Source organism: Megalops cyprinoides, chromosome 6, assembly GCF_013368585.1.
Source record: "Megalops cyprinoides isolate fMegCyp1 chromosome 6, fMegCyp1.pri, whole genome shotgun sequence".
NCBI lineage: Eukaryota > Metazoa > Chordata > Actinopteri > Elopiformes > Megalopidae > Megalops > Megalops cyprinoides.
In genome coordinates, this window is record NC_050588.1 from 14,509,673 (window position 1) to 14,528,101 (window position 18,429).

The 18,429-nt window shown below is 43.3% G+C and overlaps 2 protein-coding genes across 2 annotated transcripts in view; one reads left to right on the forward strand and one right to left on the reverse strand.

Moving 5' to 3' along the window:
- Positions 1 to 1,230: 1,230 nt before the first annotated feature.
- Positions 1,231 to 6,102, reverse strand: tmem183a (transmembrane protein 183A). Its single transcript, XM_036531441.1, has 8 exons — positions 5,903 to 6,102; positions 5,530 to 5,619; positions 4,927 to 5,094; positions 4,582 to 4,741; positions 3,633 to 3,813; positions 3,327 to 3,407; positions 3,084 to 3,239; positions 1,231 to 2,752 (listed from the first exon to the last, which is right to left on the reverse strand). Exons 1-8 carry the CDS (start codon positions 5,964 to 5,966, stop codon positions 2,567 to 2,569), a joined length of 1,086 nt encoding a protein of 361 aa, XP_036387334.1. The 5' UTR covers positions 5,967 to 6,102; the 3' UTR covers positions 1,231 to 2,566.
- A 2,091-nt stretch (positions 6,103 to 8,193) lies between these two features.
- Positions 8,194 to 18,429, forward strand: part of ppfia4 (PTPRF interacting protein alpha 4) — an 85,760-nt gene continuing 75,524 nt past the window's right edge. Inside the window, exon 1 of the mRNA XM_036531044.1 lies at positions 8,194 to 8,486. Within this exon, the coding sequence (XP_036386937.1) occupies positions 8,238 to 8,486 (249 nt within the window). The 5' untranslated portion in view covers positions 8,194 to 8,237. The remainder of the gene's footprint in view (positions 8,487 to 18,429) is intronic.

An 18,429-nucleotide genomic window follows, 5' to 3' on the forward strand; every position in this document is an offset into this window, starting at 1 on the left:
CCTAATTGCATTCCTAAACTGAATCCTCACTTCTTGCTAGTCAACAAGATATCATCAAGACCCTGTTTACAGCTAAATTCAGATGCATCAAAGCAAATCCTGTAGGAGAAGCTAATGTAACAGCTAATTATCATGGAATGATATATTAAGGGGTGCCTGTAGAACACACAGCAGACCTGTTATGCCTTTCTAAAGAAAATCAGTCAAATGTAGCTAACGAAACAGCATGTGCATTGGAGCAATAACACCAGCAAAATTGTCAATGCCTAACCACCTATTTTCAGCATTACAGTCAGCTGAAAAGAAGAGTGTGATGTGGACTTGGCTGTGTTTCCTGCCATTTCATCATGTTTTTGCCCAGGACAGAGATCTTGATAGCTCGATATGTCTCCACTATAAAGTCAACTAGCTATATTAGCTAGCCACATAGCTAGGTACATCATAACAGATCAACAGAGTGAGTGTAAAGAATAGCCAATGAGTCTTTTTCTGTCGCTGAGTGTATTATTCATGTGAATAGTCCTAATCATAATAGTGTATTATGCAACATGTGTTGGCGGCTGCAGAATATGGCTATGAACAGGACTTGGTTAATTGGTTGGAGTAATTTTTTTAAGTTTAAAGAGGCCACATATCACTCTTGTATAAAAGTGATAGACCATAGCCTTGGATTGTGTGGCTGTATCACTGTTCATGATCCATTGTAAATGGCTGGATGACAGCTTGGTAGATCTGCATCTGGCCTCAGGTAGTTGAGTAATCAAAGACAGGGATTAGGGCCACAAGATGTGACCTTGTAAGAAGTCATTATACCACATAGTGCAGTTTTTAAATAAAGAAATGATGGGAAATGTATCTTAAAATGTATTTCATGCAGTTCATTGAGACTGTATTGCTATATTAGCAACAATGTGTTTGGATTATAATTTATCTTGAAGCAAAGTGGGGTTATCTAGTTATCGAGGCCCTCTGTTGGCTGAAATGGCTTTGCGTATGTATATCCTAATTAATGGTATACTTGAAAACGTGAGAAATCCAAATTTCATCAATCTATTTGATCTTCAGTTGGCTACAATGTGGCTATATATGAGGACACACATAGTTACTATTGTTGTAGTGGGTTTGGAGTTTTTCATACATGCACACAGATTGGGCGTAGTGATATTGTTTTAAACCTGAGTGCTTTCATATACATCTGACAGTCTATCATACCAGCAAAGGTTGTGGTCAGTCAGACTTTTCCACCTTTATTTGACATTTCAGTGCATGACACTCCTGTTTTTCAAAGAGCCACATCAGTACGCACATACATACAATGTAAACAAGTTCTAGGAGGAAAAAAAACACTCTTTGAATAATGTAGTTTCCACAGGCTTTTGGCTCAGGCTACTGCCCATGTTCATTAAGGTTTGGGTAGATATTTACAAATATTAGTATGAAAATGTGAGAACAGGGCTGGATCCTGCCTTGAAACAAAGGCCTATGAAAAGAGGACTATTTCCTATACCTCAAGCTGAGCAAGCCCCCATTCCTTTCACTAGCCACATCTGTGAACTTCACTCTCAATCCTGCCCCTTTCAACATTCTTTCTTTATAAAAATAAGATTAAAAATCATTTTACTAAAGAGGGGCATGGAGGCCACATGAATACGAGTTTTAGGGGGACAGTATGCATGGTTCAGGCAATACACGACAGAAAAAGAAAGACTGAATATAACCTCCGGTTCTGGCATATCCAAATAACAAAATGGTTACGAGTGTGCCATCATCAAAAATTTTTCACTAAGCATGCACGATTGATGTGTTTCTACTAACAGACATGGATGCTTGATTTACTTTGTGCTATGATTTGATCTTTTGAGCAAATGACATCAACCAAAACCCCAATCTTATTTTCATCAGTAACTGACTTAATGGCTGTTCAAACTATGCAGTCAAGACTTACTACTACTGAAGTTTGATTCCTATGGTAAACAAAAGGAATAACAGGTGAGAGCTGTTCCCCTAAATAAGAGTTTAAAACTAGACAACTGCATGTGAATAAACCTAGCTAGATAAGAAATTCACAAGCTGTTTGGTCCCTCAGTCATACTATAATTCCATATTCATGTTTCCATATACAAACTATGACATTTGTGTGGGTTTCGTGCCTCACAAAGCATATTGGGCAAGTCTTTCTTAAAGCCTTCTCAAACTCAAAATTCACTCTACTCATTTGAATTAACAAAACAGACCATGTTCCTGCTTTTATGAGGTTTGAAACAAAACTTCAGTTTTGGTGCAACAGAGGAAAAAAAGAAAAAGGGGATTTCAGATTAGGGCATCAACATGTGTGGTGCCAACTCAGTAACTACCCAGCTGAAACAGCTGCGAATTACACTGAAAGAGAGGTGGGGCACCTCCAACAGTGCCTACAGCTAGAGCGCAGTGCTCCGTTAAATCTATCAATACTGGCAGTAGACACATCCTCTTTGCTAGGCATCTCGGTACCCTGTAATAAATGTGCTATCTGGATTGTTGTGGTTGGAATTCTGAATTTGGGCTGGGAGCAGCAGAGGGATGAATCCTAGGTGTTGGCAGAGGTGGGGTACTGTGGATGCCACCAGTCTATGAGGCGCACGCTGTGGACGGGGTCCAGCACCACCTGGGTCCCCTGGTCGCTTCGCGGCTTCTTCCCTCGCAGGACGGGCGCGTCCTGGAACACCAGCCGCACGCGGTGGTGCCGCATGTCCGTGCTCACATTGATGGTGAACTACGAGGGGAGAGAGGGCACATGGATCCCGGTATTACCCATAATGCTCTTCCAACAAAAGAACACCTGGAATCATCACTGACTTGAGAACAGCTCCAGGGCTGGGAGTATCTCAGTGGTAAATTACTTTTCTTTTGTTGTCTTCGAGCTACAAAAATTTGGTGAAGGCACTGGCTGTTTGAACAACACACCATTGCAACTGTGCTTCTGAAGTGATTTTAACAACAAAGCTGCCTTTGATCCCTTTTGATCTGGGTTGCTGAAATACTCGCAGCTTGTAAACTCAGGCCTCATACACACAAATATGAAGAAAACTAGAGGCAGTATTTACCAGGGTTAATGTCATTCCCATCACAACAGAGGTGAAAATGAAGTTGAGTGTGGTGACTTGCAGAAGATAGCAGTCTGAGTCGGGATTGGTGTGGACCTCTGTATACTCAACAGGCAGCTGGAGTCCTCTACTACTGCCATTTTTAAACTTGGGAGGCTAGAAAAAGAAGCAAAAAAATTTTGCAGATGTATCTTGTTGTAACTGAATTTGACAAAATTGTGTACTGTTGTGTCCGATCCATACCTGTTTCACAAATTTGAAGTTGAATTCCCACATTGGTTCCGGTCGATTTCCAATGACCTTGTTGACCCAGAAGAGCAAACACTAGAGGCCAATAAAAAATACCTTATTAGCCCTGGCATGTTTCCACAAAATAATGCAAATATTTGACCGTGCACAATTACATTCACTATGAAATGAAAAACAAGGATGAATACGCTTTAATTGATCTCGGGTTCAATCATCATTTTATAATGGAATAATAATGTAACGTAATGTATGTAACAATAATATAATTCAATAATGTAATGTAATGTAATGTTTTCCCACCTTGGAATTTACAAGAGAGGTAGGCGTGGACTCAGGGAGGGCGGGGGTTTTGGAAACGCGAGCGCTGAAAGGCTCGTACAAGTGGAACAGGGAGCGAATCACACAGGCACGGAGGCAACGCATCTTCCCAATGGAGTCCGGCTGCAGGCGTAAGGGCAGGTCCACGTCCAGATTATAGTGTCTGGAAACAGGATAACAGCGGTACTCCCTCTGGGCACCTCTCTGAGCTAGTTAGAGGGCCAAGCATTTTATTTTATTGGCCACATTTTTATTTTTCCTTCTTTTTTTGTGACACTTTGGAAATATGGCTATAAAATCCAGATGGTGTATCAAAAACTCAGATTCAATCAGGCTAATTGACTATCTGAACTCCAGCTCCACAGCCACTCCATAGCTCCACAGGAATGTATAGCCACTCCAGCTATACATCACAGGTCAGAGAATATATTAAACATACATCAAAAGTACATTAAACAACTAGTATATTACATTAGTCTCAAATGGCTAAAATTTCATTGGCTTAGAAGAAACAATTGCTCCTCAAGAACTCATAAGTACGGCCATGTTGCAGTTTCAGCAATTTTTAATTTTTCTGTTAAACATATAAATGTCAACTGCCACGTTAACTATTGGGCCAAACCACATGAAACTCTATGTATGTTATCCTCCTTCCAGGCTTTACCTGAAATGTGAAGGAGGTTGAGGCTGAATTGCTATTTGAGGTTGGCCTACATGTCATCCTCCAAGGTCAGCTTGCTGTGAAAATGCAACCAGCTCAACTCAGGTATGGCTTACCAACAGCTAAGATGGGGCAATGGAAGTGCAGCTCCTAAAAGCTTTGAATGTTGAACAATAGACTTTCCCTGGATTTTAATTCTTTTTCAGAGGAGAGTCCTTGGTGCTCTTGGATGAGGGAACCTTAGAAATACCTACAAGAAGCTGAGCTTACCTCCGATACAATCTGGTCCAAAATGCTGCAGTGCATGTGACAGTCCACGCATTCTTGCAGATCAAAGCAAATCTACAGATGTCTTCAGGGCGGATGTAGGAGGCAAGCACCAGCCAGATATCAATGGGATACTCCTCTCCATCACTGCACTCACTGTTTTCTGCCAATTCACAAACATATTTTTTCCGCAAAAACAACTGAAATCAATATCTCAGTTTTAACAAATTTACCTACAGGTATACCACATTTTGTAGGTGCCCAGAAAAAATTACTCATAATTTGCCAGAACTCACTTAATAAACCTTTAGTCTCCGCTGCACTCCAATCTCGAGCATCGTAACTTACCTTTACGTCTCTTGTTCTTCTTTTTGCGCGACCCCTTGATCCCGCTGGCCGCGTCTTCGGGGTCCAGCTCGTCGCTGCTGTCGCAGCCCTCTCCGCTGACACTCACCACGGATGACAGCACCTCTTGTACTGGGCCCTGGGAGGCCTCCAGGCCACGGAGCAATTTCACTGCAGGGAAATCCAATATGTTAGGTCCAAGGCTATATTTTGTGGGGCGTTTATTCTAACCGTGATGGTGCTGAGTCCTTAACAGTTATGACTTTACACTATCTAGCCCACCAATACATTTATATAGACTTTTCTATAATATTCAGTCGAACCAGCCGAGAGGTGCAATTTACTGTGAAAGTTAACTGAAATTTCAATCAACATTACCCACATAAATTCATTGGCTACTCTGCTTTCAGGACAATATCCTACAATGATCAGACAGCTCGAATTCTAATTCAGTGTTTGCTTGCAAGCAGTTATTGCGGGATATTCTTAAAGTAAAATGTTGTGCAGCAAGTTTCTGGATGGGGGCACATATCGAGGCTTAGCAGACGAGTTATCTGGGTTAACCAGCCATCAAATAACTAGTGCAGCTGGCGAGCTACAGCTTACCTTCTTTTTCAATTGCGTTCACCACAGCTTTTTTCACCCTCCCAGACTTCACAATGGCCGGATCTGCATTGGCATAGTCAGCCACGGTAACTGCATGAGAAAAAGAAGGCGCATCATGACCCATCAATCACTCACAGCTATTGGTCTAATTACTGTTTAATGGACGAAATCAAAGGGGAAATAACGTGCAGCATGTTGATGCATTCCATTTCATTGTCGGGAATTGCAATAAACAACGTAAATGTATGGCTAACGAGTTACTTTCTAATGCAGTGAGCTGAAGAGCTTTATCTTTCATTCAGGGCACACCCACAACCTCTGTCCGGCGGCCTGCTAACGCTGTCCTTCGCGTTCGCTGGCTAATGTTAGCTACCTGACTCCGAGCAAACATCCTCGGCCCGGAATTTCAGCCGTTTTCGGTTCCCTTTCTTGGGCATGGCGGCAACGGGGGTCTATGGCCGCTTAACGTGGCTGTGGCTCCTGCCATGTCTCAAAGACAAGCAGAGACGAGAAGAAACGGAAAATAAAGGAGAGATTGAAATAAGCACCTCCAGGATCTTCAGCCATCATGGAACTGACGAGACAGCCGACGTAGAATCACGCGAGACTTCCACCATGGATTACATCATTTCAAAAGAGCAGCGAAGGCTTAAAGTGACAGGTACTTGGAAATCTTGAGGAGGTTAATTTGCGTAATGGTTCCCAGGAGGCAATAAAAACATCAAGAAAATCCGTTTTCTTAAATACTTTTGCGAAATAATGTTTACGCTAATAATGTGAGAATTACCCTACTGAGTAAGGAGAACTTGCTCTGAAGTTCATACTGATAAAACAACACGGTCAATTTGATCACATTCGGTCATAATCTCAAATGAAGTTAGCTAAAACAATTTTGTGTCATCATGTGTGTGCAAAACCACGTCAGACATAAGGCCGTCTTTGCAGAGTGGTCTTTAAAATGGTCGTTTGTCATTGCAGTGGGCATTTTTGTTTCGCTGTCTCTGTGTAAGCATTGGTCAGGGTCAGCGATCAAAACGACCTTGGGCGTGTTCACTTCTTTAAAGGCACGACGAAAAGTCTATGCATCTGTTCAGTGTTGTCAGCTCCACTTAATTTTCTGTTTGCGGTATGCAGTACATAATGGTCAAAGGGAAGTTCGGGGATAGATGCAATTTGGGATTGCATTTCTTCAACAGTGACACTATTTTCATTAAAAATCGGTACCATATACACATGAACAGTCTGAGCATATCATCTGGACATTGTGTTGTTAAAGTTTTATCTAAAGAGGAACAGACTATGGAGAAAACAGATGATTGGTATCATACGAAATCAGTTACTCGCTGGTCATGTATACATCACTTCCAGATGAACACAGGTCGCAGGCGATCAGGAGCAAACCTGAAGTGTCTTATTCAACTAGGACAACATTAAATTCATTGTAAATTTAAATTATGATTTATAATAATGTAATATTATATTTCATGATAACAACCCACCTAGAACACTCGAGCAAGTGTTTCAAAATAGACAGCAAAAGAACGAGAACGGGGCACTGGAATATGATGTAATATAAACTGTAAAAAAAAAAAAAAAGCATAGCACGTGTGACTTATTCTGTTCTATGCGGATGGAAATTTATAGACATTTTGATGTTTGTTGTGTTACATGAAAAAGTTGATCTGCTGCGAATAATATGTGGTAGCCATTATTGGGAAATTCCACTTTTTTATCTTATTTCCATGAGGCAGTGCAGTATTAATTTTGGAGCTCATATTTTTATAATTTATCACTTATCCCGCCAGGGAGCGCTGCGCATGACACAACATCCAGCTCACGCGCTGCTTAGAATGACTGTGCTTTACGGTCATGTACGTGCGTGGTGCTGATGTGGGGAGTTTGGTTGTGCAGTTTGATCACTGTTTGAAATAGCCTTCCAAGATATTCCGTAAATCGCGTGGTGGATATAAAATTCGTTACAAGCAAAGAGGAATTAAACGTCATACCCGTACAACTCGAAGGATCCGGTGGGCCAGGCGTTGGAAAATGCGTAAATCGTTTTGTAGATAGCATAGTTGCTCTGTTTTCGTAAGCGGCAGTGACAGCAGCAGCGGCAGCGGCAGAGTGAGATCGTGAGAGAGGGAGGAGTAGTTTGTTGGCTTTGGAAGGGGGAATGGCAGATGGATTTGGAGAGGATGCCGCAGGAAGAAAAGCATTCCATCGTTTGGTTAACAGAAAGGTTAATTGCAACTGGTGGGTGTGTTCCTGAAGAACACTACAAGATTCTGTGAAACGTTGCCAATTGGATATGTCATCGCGTCTGGTGGTGGGCTTGGCTGCATTCGCCGCTCCTTGACCGATCAGTCAATCATTTCGAATTCGAATTTTGAGTGAATGGAAAGCGAATAACTGGGCGGATGGGTTTCTGAAGGGGAAACGCCGGCTTTGGTGGAATTATCAATTAATCATCATTTCTGAATGACATTTTATATCAGCGAGAAATTCGTTTGTGGAAACGATGCCAAATTGCTGTGAAATAAGATGTGCTCTCCACAGGGAAGTTTGTATTTAACGAGCAGTTTATGGCTAATGTAAGGTGAGTTTTACACCCACATATAGCTGGATTAATTACGTTTTGGGGTATAATCTTATCTTTTTCTCAATTTCACATAGCAATACATTTTCTCGGTTAAAGAACGATTGGCAAAATGATGTGCGAAGTGATGCCGACGATTAATGAAGGGGACTCGATGAGTTCCCAGCGAGGTTCCCAAAACGGTTCGGATTCGGACTCAAATTTTGAGCAACTGATGGTAAATATGTTGGATGAGAGAGACAAGCTTCTGGAATCTTTGCGTGAGACCCAGGAAACCCTAATTCAGTCACAGACGAAGCTGCAGGATGCGCTGCACGAGAGGGACATTCTACAGAGGCAGATAAATTCAGCACTACCGCAGGTAAGGTGACCCGACTTTTGACCTACCACAGAAAGAAGGGAGACGAAAAACTCCATGCATTGGGGTTGTTCTGAGGGAGAAAAATACTCTTTATTTGTCTATTTGCCTTCTCAACGTCAGCAATTTTGATCCAGTAATGCACCCTTTTTGTCCCGAGGGAAAGTTATAATTTTATTGAGAATACAAGGGCGCATTACATAATTAATCGCAACGTTTCGACGTAAAATATGGCTACAAAGAGACATGGATTTTATCCCCATTAAAACGTTATAGTAACGTAGAAACCTGTAGATCACCGTAACTAAGGTAACAGCAGTCAAAATATGAAAAGGGTGGAGCCTGTGTGTCTGGGAGCTGAAATGTCTATGTTCACCGCTTTAGGGTGGTGTTCATTTCACACGCTAACATATTCCTTTGGGTATTTAACTTGGGTTTCAGTCATTTAACGGAGAACGAAGCATTTTGCTGTGTATCCCCATGTTTTCCAGGTGTGAACGTAATTAATCTGGGCAGAGTATTGCGTCACACCCACCTCTAGGGTCCATGGGCATGCCATCTTAGAGTAAGCACTTTAGGAGACTTGCCATAAATCCATAGTCGTTTGGGATTCAGACACTTTATTTGGCCCCAGAGATCAGCATGTCTCATCAGTTTAAACCACAAATTTGGATCATTTTTACCATCGAAACTGTTCACTTTTACCAGTGACTGAGATGTTAATACCTCTTTTAATGAATTAACCAATTTATTTGTGGTATGAAGCTATGTTATATCCTGTGTTATTCAGTGATGTGGTGTCACTGTTGTGTTATTTTTCCCTCAAAGAAAGCATAATGCTATGGCATTTATATGAGTTATGAATGTCATGGCAACATGATTAAAAATACTGAAGTTACTTGTGGCACAAATTTAACAAAAGCAGTCAGTGTGAATTTTTTTTTTATGATATTTGCACTCTAGGATTAAGTTATAAGGCATGTTAAGAATTTCTGACTGTTACTGAAAGGGCAATGATGTTGAAAGTAAGAGGTTTAAGGTTAATTTGTTGTCATTCAGTGAGACATTCAAATCACAGTCTTTCAGCAAAAAACCTTAGCAACCACTCCTCTGATCCTTTCAGGATGGACCAATATGGAACCAAATGAAGTAAAAGAGAACAAATGAACTTGTGTTAATGAACGTTTCTAATGCTGTTGGGGCTTTTAATCTTATAACAAACCAATGGTTTTGGCCCAACCCCACAGGCCATGTGCCTGTGCTACTATTTGGGGGTAAAAAAAAAACAACAGAAAAAACTAATCTGTAATAAATTGAGTAGATGACTGCAATTGTAAAGTAAGAAGTTCCCCTCACCACCTTATTTCTGGGTTACTGCCATCAGGCCTACTTTACAAGAAGTGCCATTTTAACATAGAACCATGTCTAATTAAACTGTGAAAGAGAGAAAGGGAAAACATCCTGTCTTCCAGTGGAGATGTAATCTGCGGACCCTCCCAGTGCTGCCATGTGGGGCTGAGGATGGGGGGGGTTGGTGTGGGGGCTGGCTGGCGAAGGGGAGCGCGGCTGCTTGCTTTTAGACACCTGACTCTGCTCAGAGGTCACCAAGCCCCGGCCCCTCCTCATCTGGCCCCGCCCTCGAGACGAGACACGGCCTGCTGCCAGCTGTGCTGGGCGTGGTGTCTTCGGGGGCCGTTTGGTGTCACGCGTCTTTGAAACTGGGTCAAGCCTTTGGATCCATTGGACCCCTGGGTCACACAGTAACGGCAGCGTTGGCTGGATGCATTGCGGCCGTGACCGTCAGCAAGGAGGGGGCGTGGCTGCGTGGTGCGAGATGTGACAGCCAAAAGTCACCTTGTTGACAAGGCGTAATAGAATGGGGGCAAAACCTTCTGTGCAAGAAACAGGGAGGTGCACTTATTTATTTATTTTGAAGAGAAGGAAGGATTCAGAACGTCTTCCCGTCTGACTGCTGAACAGCGATTTATTTCCTTAATAAGAAAATATTAGCTATACAGTTGCTGGAGGGTGTAGTGGAGCGTAAGACACTGGCTTGTGCTTATTAAAGCAAGCGTTAGACTCCCAAGGGAGCGTCAGTGGAAGGGGGAGCGGCATAGCCTAGCTTCAGGGTTAAACAAGAGCTTCTCGTTCGGAAAATAGTCAAGGACGTCACCTTTTTGGCACACTGTGGCTCATGCAATGGAGACAAATTAGCATTTTGTCCTACCTCAGGCCTGTGGACAATTAAGGGCAACGTGAAGGCAGCTTGGGGTAAAACTAGGGAAAAGTCAGGCTTGAGTGTAAATCTGTGACTGTTCTGGGTGTGAGTCTTTTATTGGACTGTGTCATAATCAAAAAGCCTTCTCTTTGAACATTGAAAAAAAAAACGCATACATACATATTTCACCTTAACACTTCTGAATCATATTAAATATGAAGTGGAGATATATCCCAAATACCTTAATGAGCTGCCTCTTTCGTTAGAAATATCAGATCTTTTATTTAAGTCAATGCTGCCTTCTTTCATGTGGGTCTTTAGTTTGCGCATGATACAAGACATTTCCTCTGGTGGTGACTTAGAATAAACATTTGTTTTCATGTAGGTGAAACGCTTGTGTTCAGATTTCCATGGCGTGACCTAGAAATGTCATGTAACATGAATGTGTTTAACCCAATCAAAGGGGGCAATCTCACCGGTAAGGTTTAGAAATGCCAGAATGAATTAAACAATAAACAGGTTTTTTTGTATCATTGTATGTAGGTGTCTGTTGGGACATGGTTGGCCCACCTTTTAAATGCCCACAGAGGGGAGGGTTCTAAAAGACAAATCAGACTTATTAGCAGACATAAGCGAAAGGGATTCATCTTTGGTTTGGTGCTAAAGGAGGCTGTGCAAGACTAATGTGGTGATGTGTGTTTACATTGATCCACGCTAATAGAATGGAGGGATGAAAGCAACAAAGAATACAAAGAGCATTGGACGATCAGCAACCTTGGAAATGTTTTTTGCTGCGTGGTTCTATCAGTGTCAAGCCGGCAACATCTCCCCACCCCCCATCACTTTCACCTACATGCACACATACACGTATGCATGTGCAACTTGACTTGCGCTGACCTTTTGTCAAACTGCTTAATTGATGTCAACATCAACATGAGCGTCTGGATGCGCAGCAGCAGGCCTGGTCTGGTCAATGTGCTCCCCCCCCCCCCGGTTCCCATGCGGTGGAAGTGGGGCAGAGACGGGACAAGTCCCCTGCCTCCCAGCTCTGAGTGTGCTGTCACAGCCTCCTTTCAGTCTGTGCCCAGGGCGTCTGTTGGACTGACAGGCCTCCCAGAGTCTTGGGAGGGGCAGGGGAGGGGTGGTGGGGGGGCTTGGTGCAGTATCCACTTCAGAATCACTCGGGGGAGGGGTGCCTGTCAGTGTCTATGAATTTGGACCCTGGCAAGCAGTGGTCCTGAATCAACATGACTTACCGACTTGTATCACAGAGGAACAGCCCCAAAACAGTAGAAACTATAAAACGTATGGAGGAGCACAATATGGATCACAATGCTTTAACGGTGGTTTTTTTCCCTGGTCATAATATTCACATCGCTCCAGAAATAATCTGTTACTTAGGAACTGTGTTTATTCTATGTGGCAGTAGTTTTCCTCAACGTCAACCAGATCATAAAGGAAAATTACCTCAGCCACATGTGCCAGCTCAAACGTGCTTGTGCGTGGAGGAAATTTAAATGGTGCAGTTTCGCAGCAAATCTCCCATTAAATCCGCAGTTATAAATAATCTGCCATTTGTGCATTGAAATGTGTTCTTCAGACACTCAGGGCAGCAACAAGGGAGTGAAATCTCATGACAGGTGAGCTGCGAAGATGTTGCCTGGTGTCCAGGCCTCCTCTGGCTGTTTCTGCTGATCCCATCTCCCGTGAGCCTAGAAGAGCGAAACCGAGCCGGAAGATTCAATAACCCTCCTTCCTGATGCTGCCGTCACCTGGTAATCAGCCAAGCAGATAAGTGATGCGCATCAATTCAGCACCCTCATATCTCCTGCGGAAATCTCTGCCGTCTCCTCGCGAGCAAACGTCAGAGGCGGAGGTACATTCGAGGGTGAGAGCAGCTTACTTCCTGGATTTAAGTCTCGAGCCCATGCAGCCGACATTTGAGCTAGTGAGAACAGCCCGATGCTCCGTGTGCTACGCCCCCGGGAGAAATTCGCTGTCTTTTCTGTCAGTGGCCGAATAATGCAAACCAAAATGAACTGCTTGCTGAAAACAAACCAGAAAAAAAATCACTGAAGCAAATTAGACCAGTGTTCTCTAGCACGAAATTCACTCCGTGTTAACATTTTAGCACTGCCACTGAAAAAAGGGAACCGTGTAAATCGAATATTTACTGCTGTAAATGTGGAATGAAGTCCCCTCAAAAGGGGAGGATTATTATGTGAGCTCTGCCACCGGTGGTGGGAGGGGACGTTTGGAGAAAGGTCATACGGAGTCTCCCTGAGGGTCCTCGGGGAATGGTGGGTTCTCAGCACTTAGCGCTTGGGCCCTTGAGAAGTCATGGTGACAGAGGTGGTGCAGAAGGGCAAGGAATTGCTGTGATGTCATTTGCTTGCACCCTCCGTTTTGAAGCACCGTTTATCATCTGTTCTCGGTAATTTTAGAACGAAGAGCTCGCACATTGAAGTGACACTTCACGGTGAGAAAGGAAGTCAATGGCATTCAATCTGAGGAGCTAAGTGTCAAGCACAGAAAACTCATAGCTTTATCCCTCTAAAATGTTTCCTTATTTTGAAACAACACCCAGTGACAGACGTGTCCAGTGATATAAAACCTAATAACCATTTTCTAATAATGATTGTAATATGTTAAATCTCTTATGGGTGTTTGTTCCCCTCTATTTTGCTATTATGTTATGAATATTGTAATGAACCCGGCCCCAGATAGTTTTCCCTAGGAGTTTTTTTAGTACAAAATCAAGTAACCAATTCTTCCTCAATATATCCATACAGAGGAAGCCACGATCCCATCAGCCAACCCCCCCCCCCCCCCCCCACACACACACACACAGAAGGTCCAGTGTCAGGGGATTAAAGAGGGGAAATTCTCCACCTCCCAGCACATCCATATCAAACCCTGGTAAGATCAGTGTTCTGGGCCTAGTGCCTGCCGAAATCAGAGAGCTGTGTTGCCGAATTGCCAACAACAGCATTGTGGCATTGAAACACCAGCCCAAAGCCCCCTCTAGGATTACACTTGAGAGGATACTCTCTGGCCACACTGAACATTACCATACAGGGCTTACACGGAACATTCCATTACAATTTGCTACAGAGCAGTCACGGGCAAAACATTTTTGTACAACAGTCCCGGGCATAATAGCTTTTTGTAGAAAAGTCCCACATAGAACATTTACATATAGAATAGTCCCATACAGATCATATGGATCAGTCTTCAATGAGAAAGTCACAGGCAACATTGTCTGTAATAGAACGGTCCCATGCTGAAAAATTTCATATAGAACAGACCACACACAGTTCAGGTCTGTATATAGATCTTCTAACTGTAAAATTGTGCATAGATCTTCTACAACTATAGAATTGTCTCACATGCAACAGTCATCAATAGAAGAGTCACGTTAAGAAATACAGAATAGCCACTTGTAGAACAGACCCATACAAAAAAAAAGCCACTAATTAAACAGTCCCGTACAGTCCCCTGTATTGCGGTGTATGTGTGTTTGTTTTTGTGTATGTGTTTGGGCCTGTGTGAGTGTGTGTTTCTGTGTGTGGCCCTGCTGTCTCATAGCTCTCCCCACTGCCTGATGGCCCTTGCAGCTGTGCTTGTCTGAAATCTGAGAACGCGCTTCCGTCTCCTCATCTCGTCTGCGGAGACTCACTTGTGTTTAGTCAGAGACAGCCTTTCTGGCCACCCTGTCCCCAAGACCGCTCCATTTGTGTGCTTGTGTCTATGTGTGCACTGGGGCTGGTGGTGCTTGAAATGCTTATTCGATCCCTAGAGGATGCTGGTGGATGAGTGTTTGACATTTTAGTACCAACTTCAGCACAGAACACTGGATCGATCACCACAAACCTGCTTACAAGGTGCTCCCCCCTCTGTTTTTTTTTAAATAAAGGATTGCAGCTTAGTATAATTAACGATAGTAAAACGGGTCACAGTACAAGGATGTACCCTTTTAATTTTACTGTTGCTTTACCGCTGAGGGAAGTTACTGCTTTACTGTTGCTACTTTTATTTGACAGGGTAAGCTCTAACCTTATAAAACATCAATTCAAGACACAACGCAATTGTGAGACACCGCAAACAAGCTGTCCAAGCGATGTGCAAATTGCAGCCTTCTGCTTAGAAGTAGGATCAGCACTGCCCAGTCAGTCTCCTCCTGGATGAAGATGTGCCGAGCATCGATCGGTGAAGGATGTTCGACCAGCTGACTAGTGTTAGACTGATTGTTAGGGCTCTCCTTTCCTGAAGGGCTACTCACTGCTCACAGGATATACGACATATGTAATGAACACAGTATTTGACTTTTAAGCATCCTCTCAGCAGAACAGAATCTTGACACAATAAACAGGGGCGTTAGGCAGTTGGTTTTAAAACTTGATTGATATGGTTGATCAAGCTCTGACTGTCTACTGCTAAACCTTATTGGAAGAATTAAAATGAATCCACTATAGCTGTAGATGCTAGCTATAGTGGAGTAGAAAACTGAAGGCAAGACGGTCAGGTTGTGAATCAAATGTAAACCATGCTAAATTTGAGTCCATCACTCAAGTCTGATACTTCAGATTAGCATCTTCACGGTGCACACAGTGTACCTGCCTACCAAAGTTCATTTCTTGAAACCAGAGAACAATAATCCATGTTTGTACGTGTAAAAGCGCTTGCCAAATGAATAAATGCAAATGAACAGAGCAGAGATGCAGAAGAGATTCTCTGCACTCTGGTAAAATTGACTCCTTCTTCCCTGACCTTCTCTGTTTCAATGTGATTCAGCCTTACTGTGCCCTGCCTCTTGCCCTACAGTGATAGGTGGAGTTGATCAATAGCAGTTATTTTCCTCTCTCTGGCTCGTTGGAGAGGGGCTGTTTTGTGAAGCACCTGAAAGTATAGAGGCGCGGAGAAGATGTCTGCAGTCTCGTGGGTTATTCCAGCACCTTTTGGCTTTGCGCGTCAGGATCATTCTTGTTTGCTTGATCAGATGTTCCTTTCGTCTTGGTGCACAGTGATGGTTCCCCAACTGGGAAAAGATCCCATAACCATATAGTTACAGGCCCTTCTTCTTAGCCACTACATCACACTACCATCCAAAACTCCTAAGTAAAAAAAAAAACAGCTGCTCAGTGAAATCCACTTCATGTGCACTTTAATTGGCAAATCGGAGAGAATAAGTCATGAAGGGTTTCGTGAAAAGATCATTCTGCCTGGAAATAACATTCAAAAATGGCCATAGTTGTAGCTGACTTACTAAAGCCATGCTAATAAAGCCAGAGCTGATCCTCATTTCAACAGCTTTGGCTTAACTGTACACACACATTAAAACGTGTTCATATTTTCCACTATGGTGAATGTGTATATGAACATGTCCATATTTCCTGTCACGCATGTCCATGTACAGTAACACTCATAATTGGATTTTTGCATCGAAAATGTGGAAGTGCTCTGGTTCAGGAATAGCAAACAGTGCCCGAGACTGACGTGGCCATGAGTTTACAGGAAGCACAGGAGCGTAGGGGGGCGTTTGCTGATGGTCTCGCCGCAGACAGTTGTCATTGTGTTTGTAGCGCTGGGGGCGGCGGTGGCGGGGTTGTGATTCTGCTCTATTTTGGTTCCCAGCTGACACAGGTGCCAGCGCATCACACAGCCACGCTGCACTTGTTTGGCCAGTTGTGTGGTATTCAAATCTCTCGCTGTGCTGCGGCTCTGCCAAAAACAACCCCGTCGCTCCACGGGACGGCTGGGCTTTGTTTACTCAACCCCACACGGGCTCTGAAGCGGCCCCTTGACCCCTTCACCTTTGACCTTTGAGATAGCACTACTGCAAACACATTTGAGGGAAGTGCACACTTGGAATACAGGACAAAGTGCTTGGACAAGCCTTTGGCCGAGTGTAACAGATAATTCTGTTTTAATGTGTTCCTCTTTAGAGTTAAAAAAATGTGTGACTGTGGATGTAATATGTGGTCTGTTGACAACCAGTTCACTTGCTCTCTCAAAACATTGTGTTTAACACGGCTACAGAGGTCTGTAGATTTTTTTGCATGTAATTAAATTAGGAGGGAGGGAGAGGGCCTGAAGCTTGTGACCGGCTTCTGTCTGATGTCATTTGTATTCCTCTGCTCACAGCGAACCAGCTTGCGTTGAATCACTCAAAAGGGCAATATTCTCACTGGATTTCTTCAGACGTGCCCTGCTTAAGCCTTTCTTGTCTCTGGCTTGTGTGCGTGTGTGTGTGTGAGCGTGTGTTTCTGCCTGTGCTTGCCAGGGCAGCTGGGGCCCATGCACCGAATTGTGTTTCAGAAATCGCCTCCCCTCCTTAATGCCTGCTGCTTGTATCACATTCCTGGCTTATATCATGTTTAACTGCGCTAATACTTTCGCCTGCATGGAATCTCATCAATAAATGAAAAGTCCATTAGGGGGCCCATTAAGAAAGGTCTTCCTGTCCATGTTTAATCTTATCCTGCTCGAGTCACCTCCTCCACCCGGCAAACATGGCCGCTCCTGTGCCTTAGGATTCGTATAAGTATACGTCAAACATGAGGGGACCATGTCTCATAAAGATTACGAATAAAAAATTGGTCTGTAATCTCTTGCAGCCTCCCTCCCAGAGGCTTGATTTAACCGAACTGTGGGTTGGACATTATGGGAGGGATTAGGATTTCTAAGTCCCTCATATTTATGAGAGGAGATGCTCCCAATGCTGAAAATCCATACTGTTTGTGGGGATGGATACAGCACTGTTGTCATGTGATGCTCAAAGATTATTTAATGACTGTCAAAATTTTCCAAAACTCAACACTGAAGGTAATTAAGTGGACGACCAGGCAAGGTGATAATTTCACACGGTGGTGGACCAAAAGGACCAAGGTCTTGACAAAAATGGCACTTCATGCCACAGACCAGTATAAATTTTGCATTTTATGTATGATTTATGTATGTCTTTCATAGCCAGCGGGTAGCATGAGATGTCCATATGGCCATCTCATATTACACGTGCTGCCTGATGTTAAAATTGAAGGGCTTTTCTTAACACAAAGAATCAATGGTCTGTTGAAGTGCTCATATATAGCACTGCTGATTTCATAAAAGCATGCTAGCACATCAAAATGTGCTATTTTTTCAGCAACAAAAAGGTCTTCAAAGGCAACAAAAAGATGTGTGGTTTGGGAAACTGCATGAGTCCAGTTGGTCTATGATGAGTTTGTAATGCTGGATGCCACCAATTATTAAATCGCCACTGTGAAAAAGCGAAGACAGTTTTTTGTCTCTGAATGTCATGCGTATGATAGTTACGCAGAAAATAAAGCATGGCATTATTTTCCAAAAAAAATTCATCCTCGTTATATATGGGCAGCATGGCACTAATTGGACCTTGGAGACAGACTCTAATTATGAACGTTTTACCATCCCTCAATTCCAGAACACAAAGAACTGGACACACTGTAACCCTCACAGGCAAGCTTTCATGGAGCGTGCCATGCAAAACACCCTTTCTGCTGCCATCGACCCACCCCATGAGCAGAATCCGGGGGCCCTCTCAGTAAGGCCTGTGCGCCTCATCTTTTTCCTCACAAGCGATCCAGCCTCCTGAGCAGAACTGTGCGGGAAGACGCTGGAGCTGTGGCCCTGTCCTGGCTCCGTTTCACCTTTCCTGAATTCGCGTATGGGGCCTGAATGCTAATGAAATATTAGTGTAAGTGCTGTTGC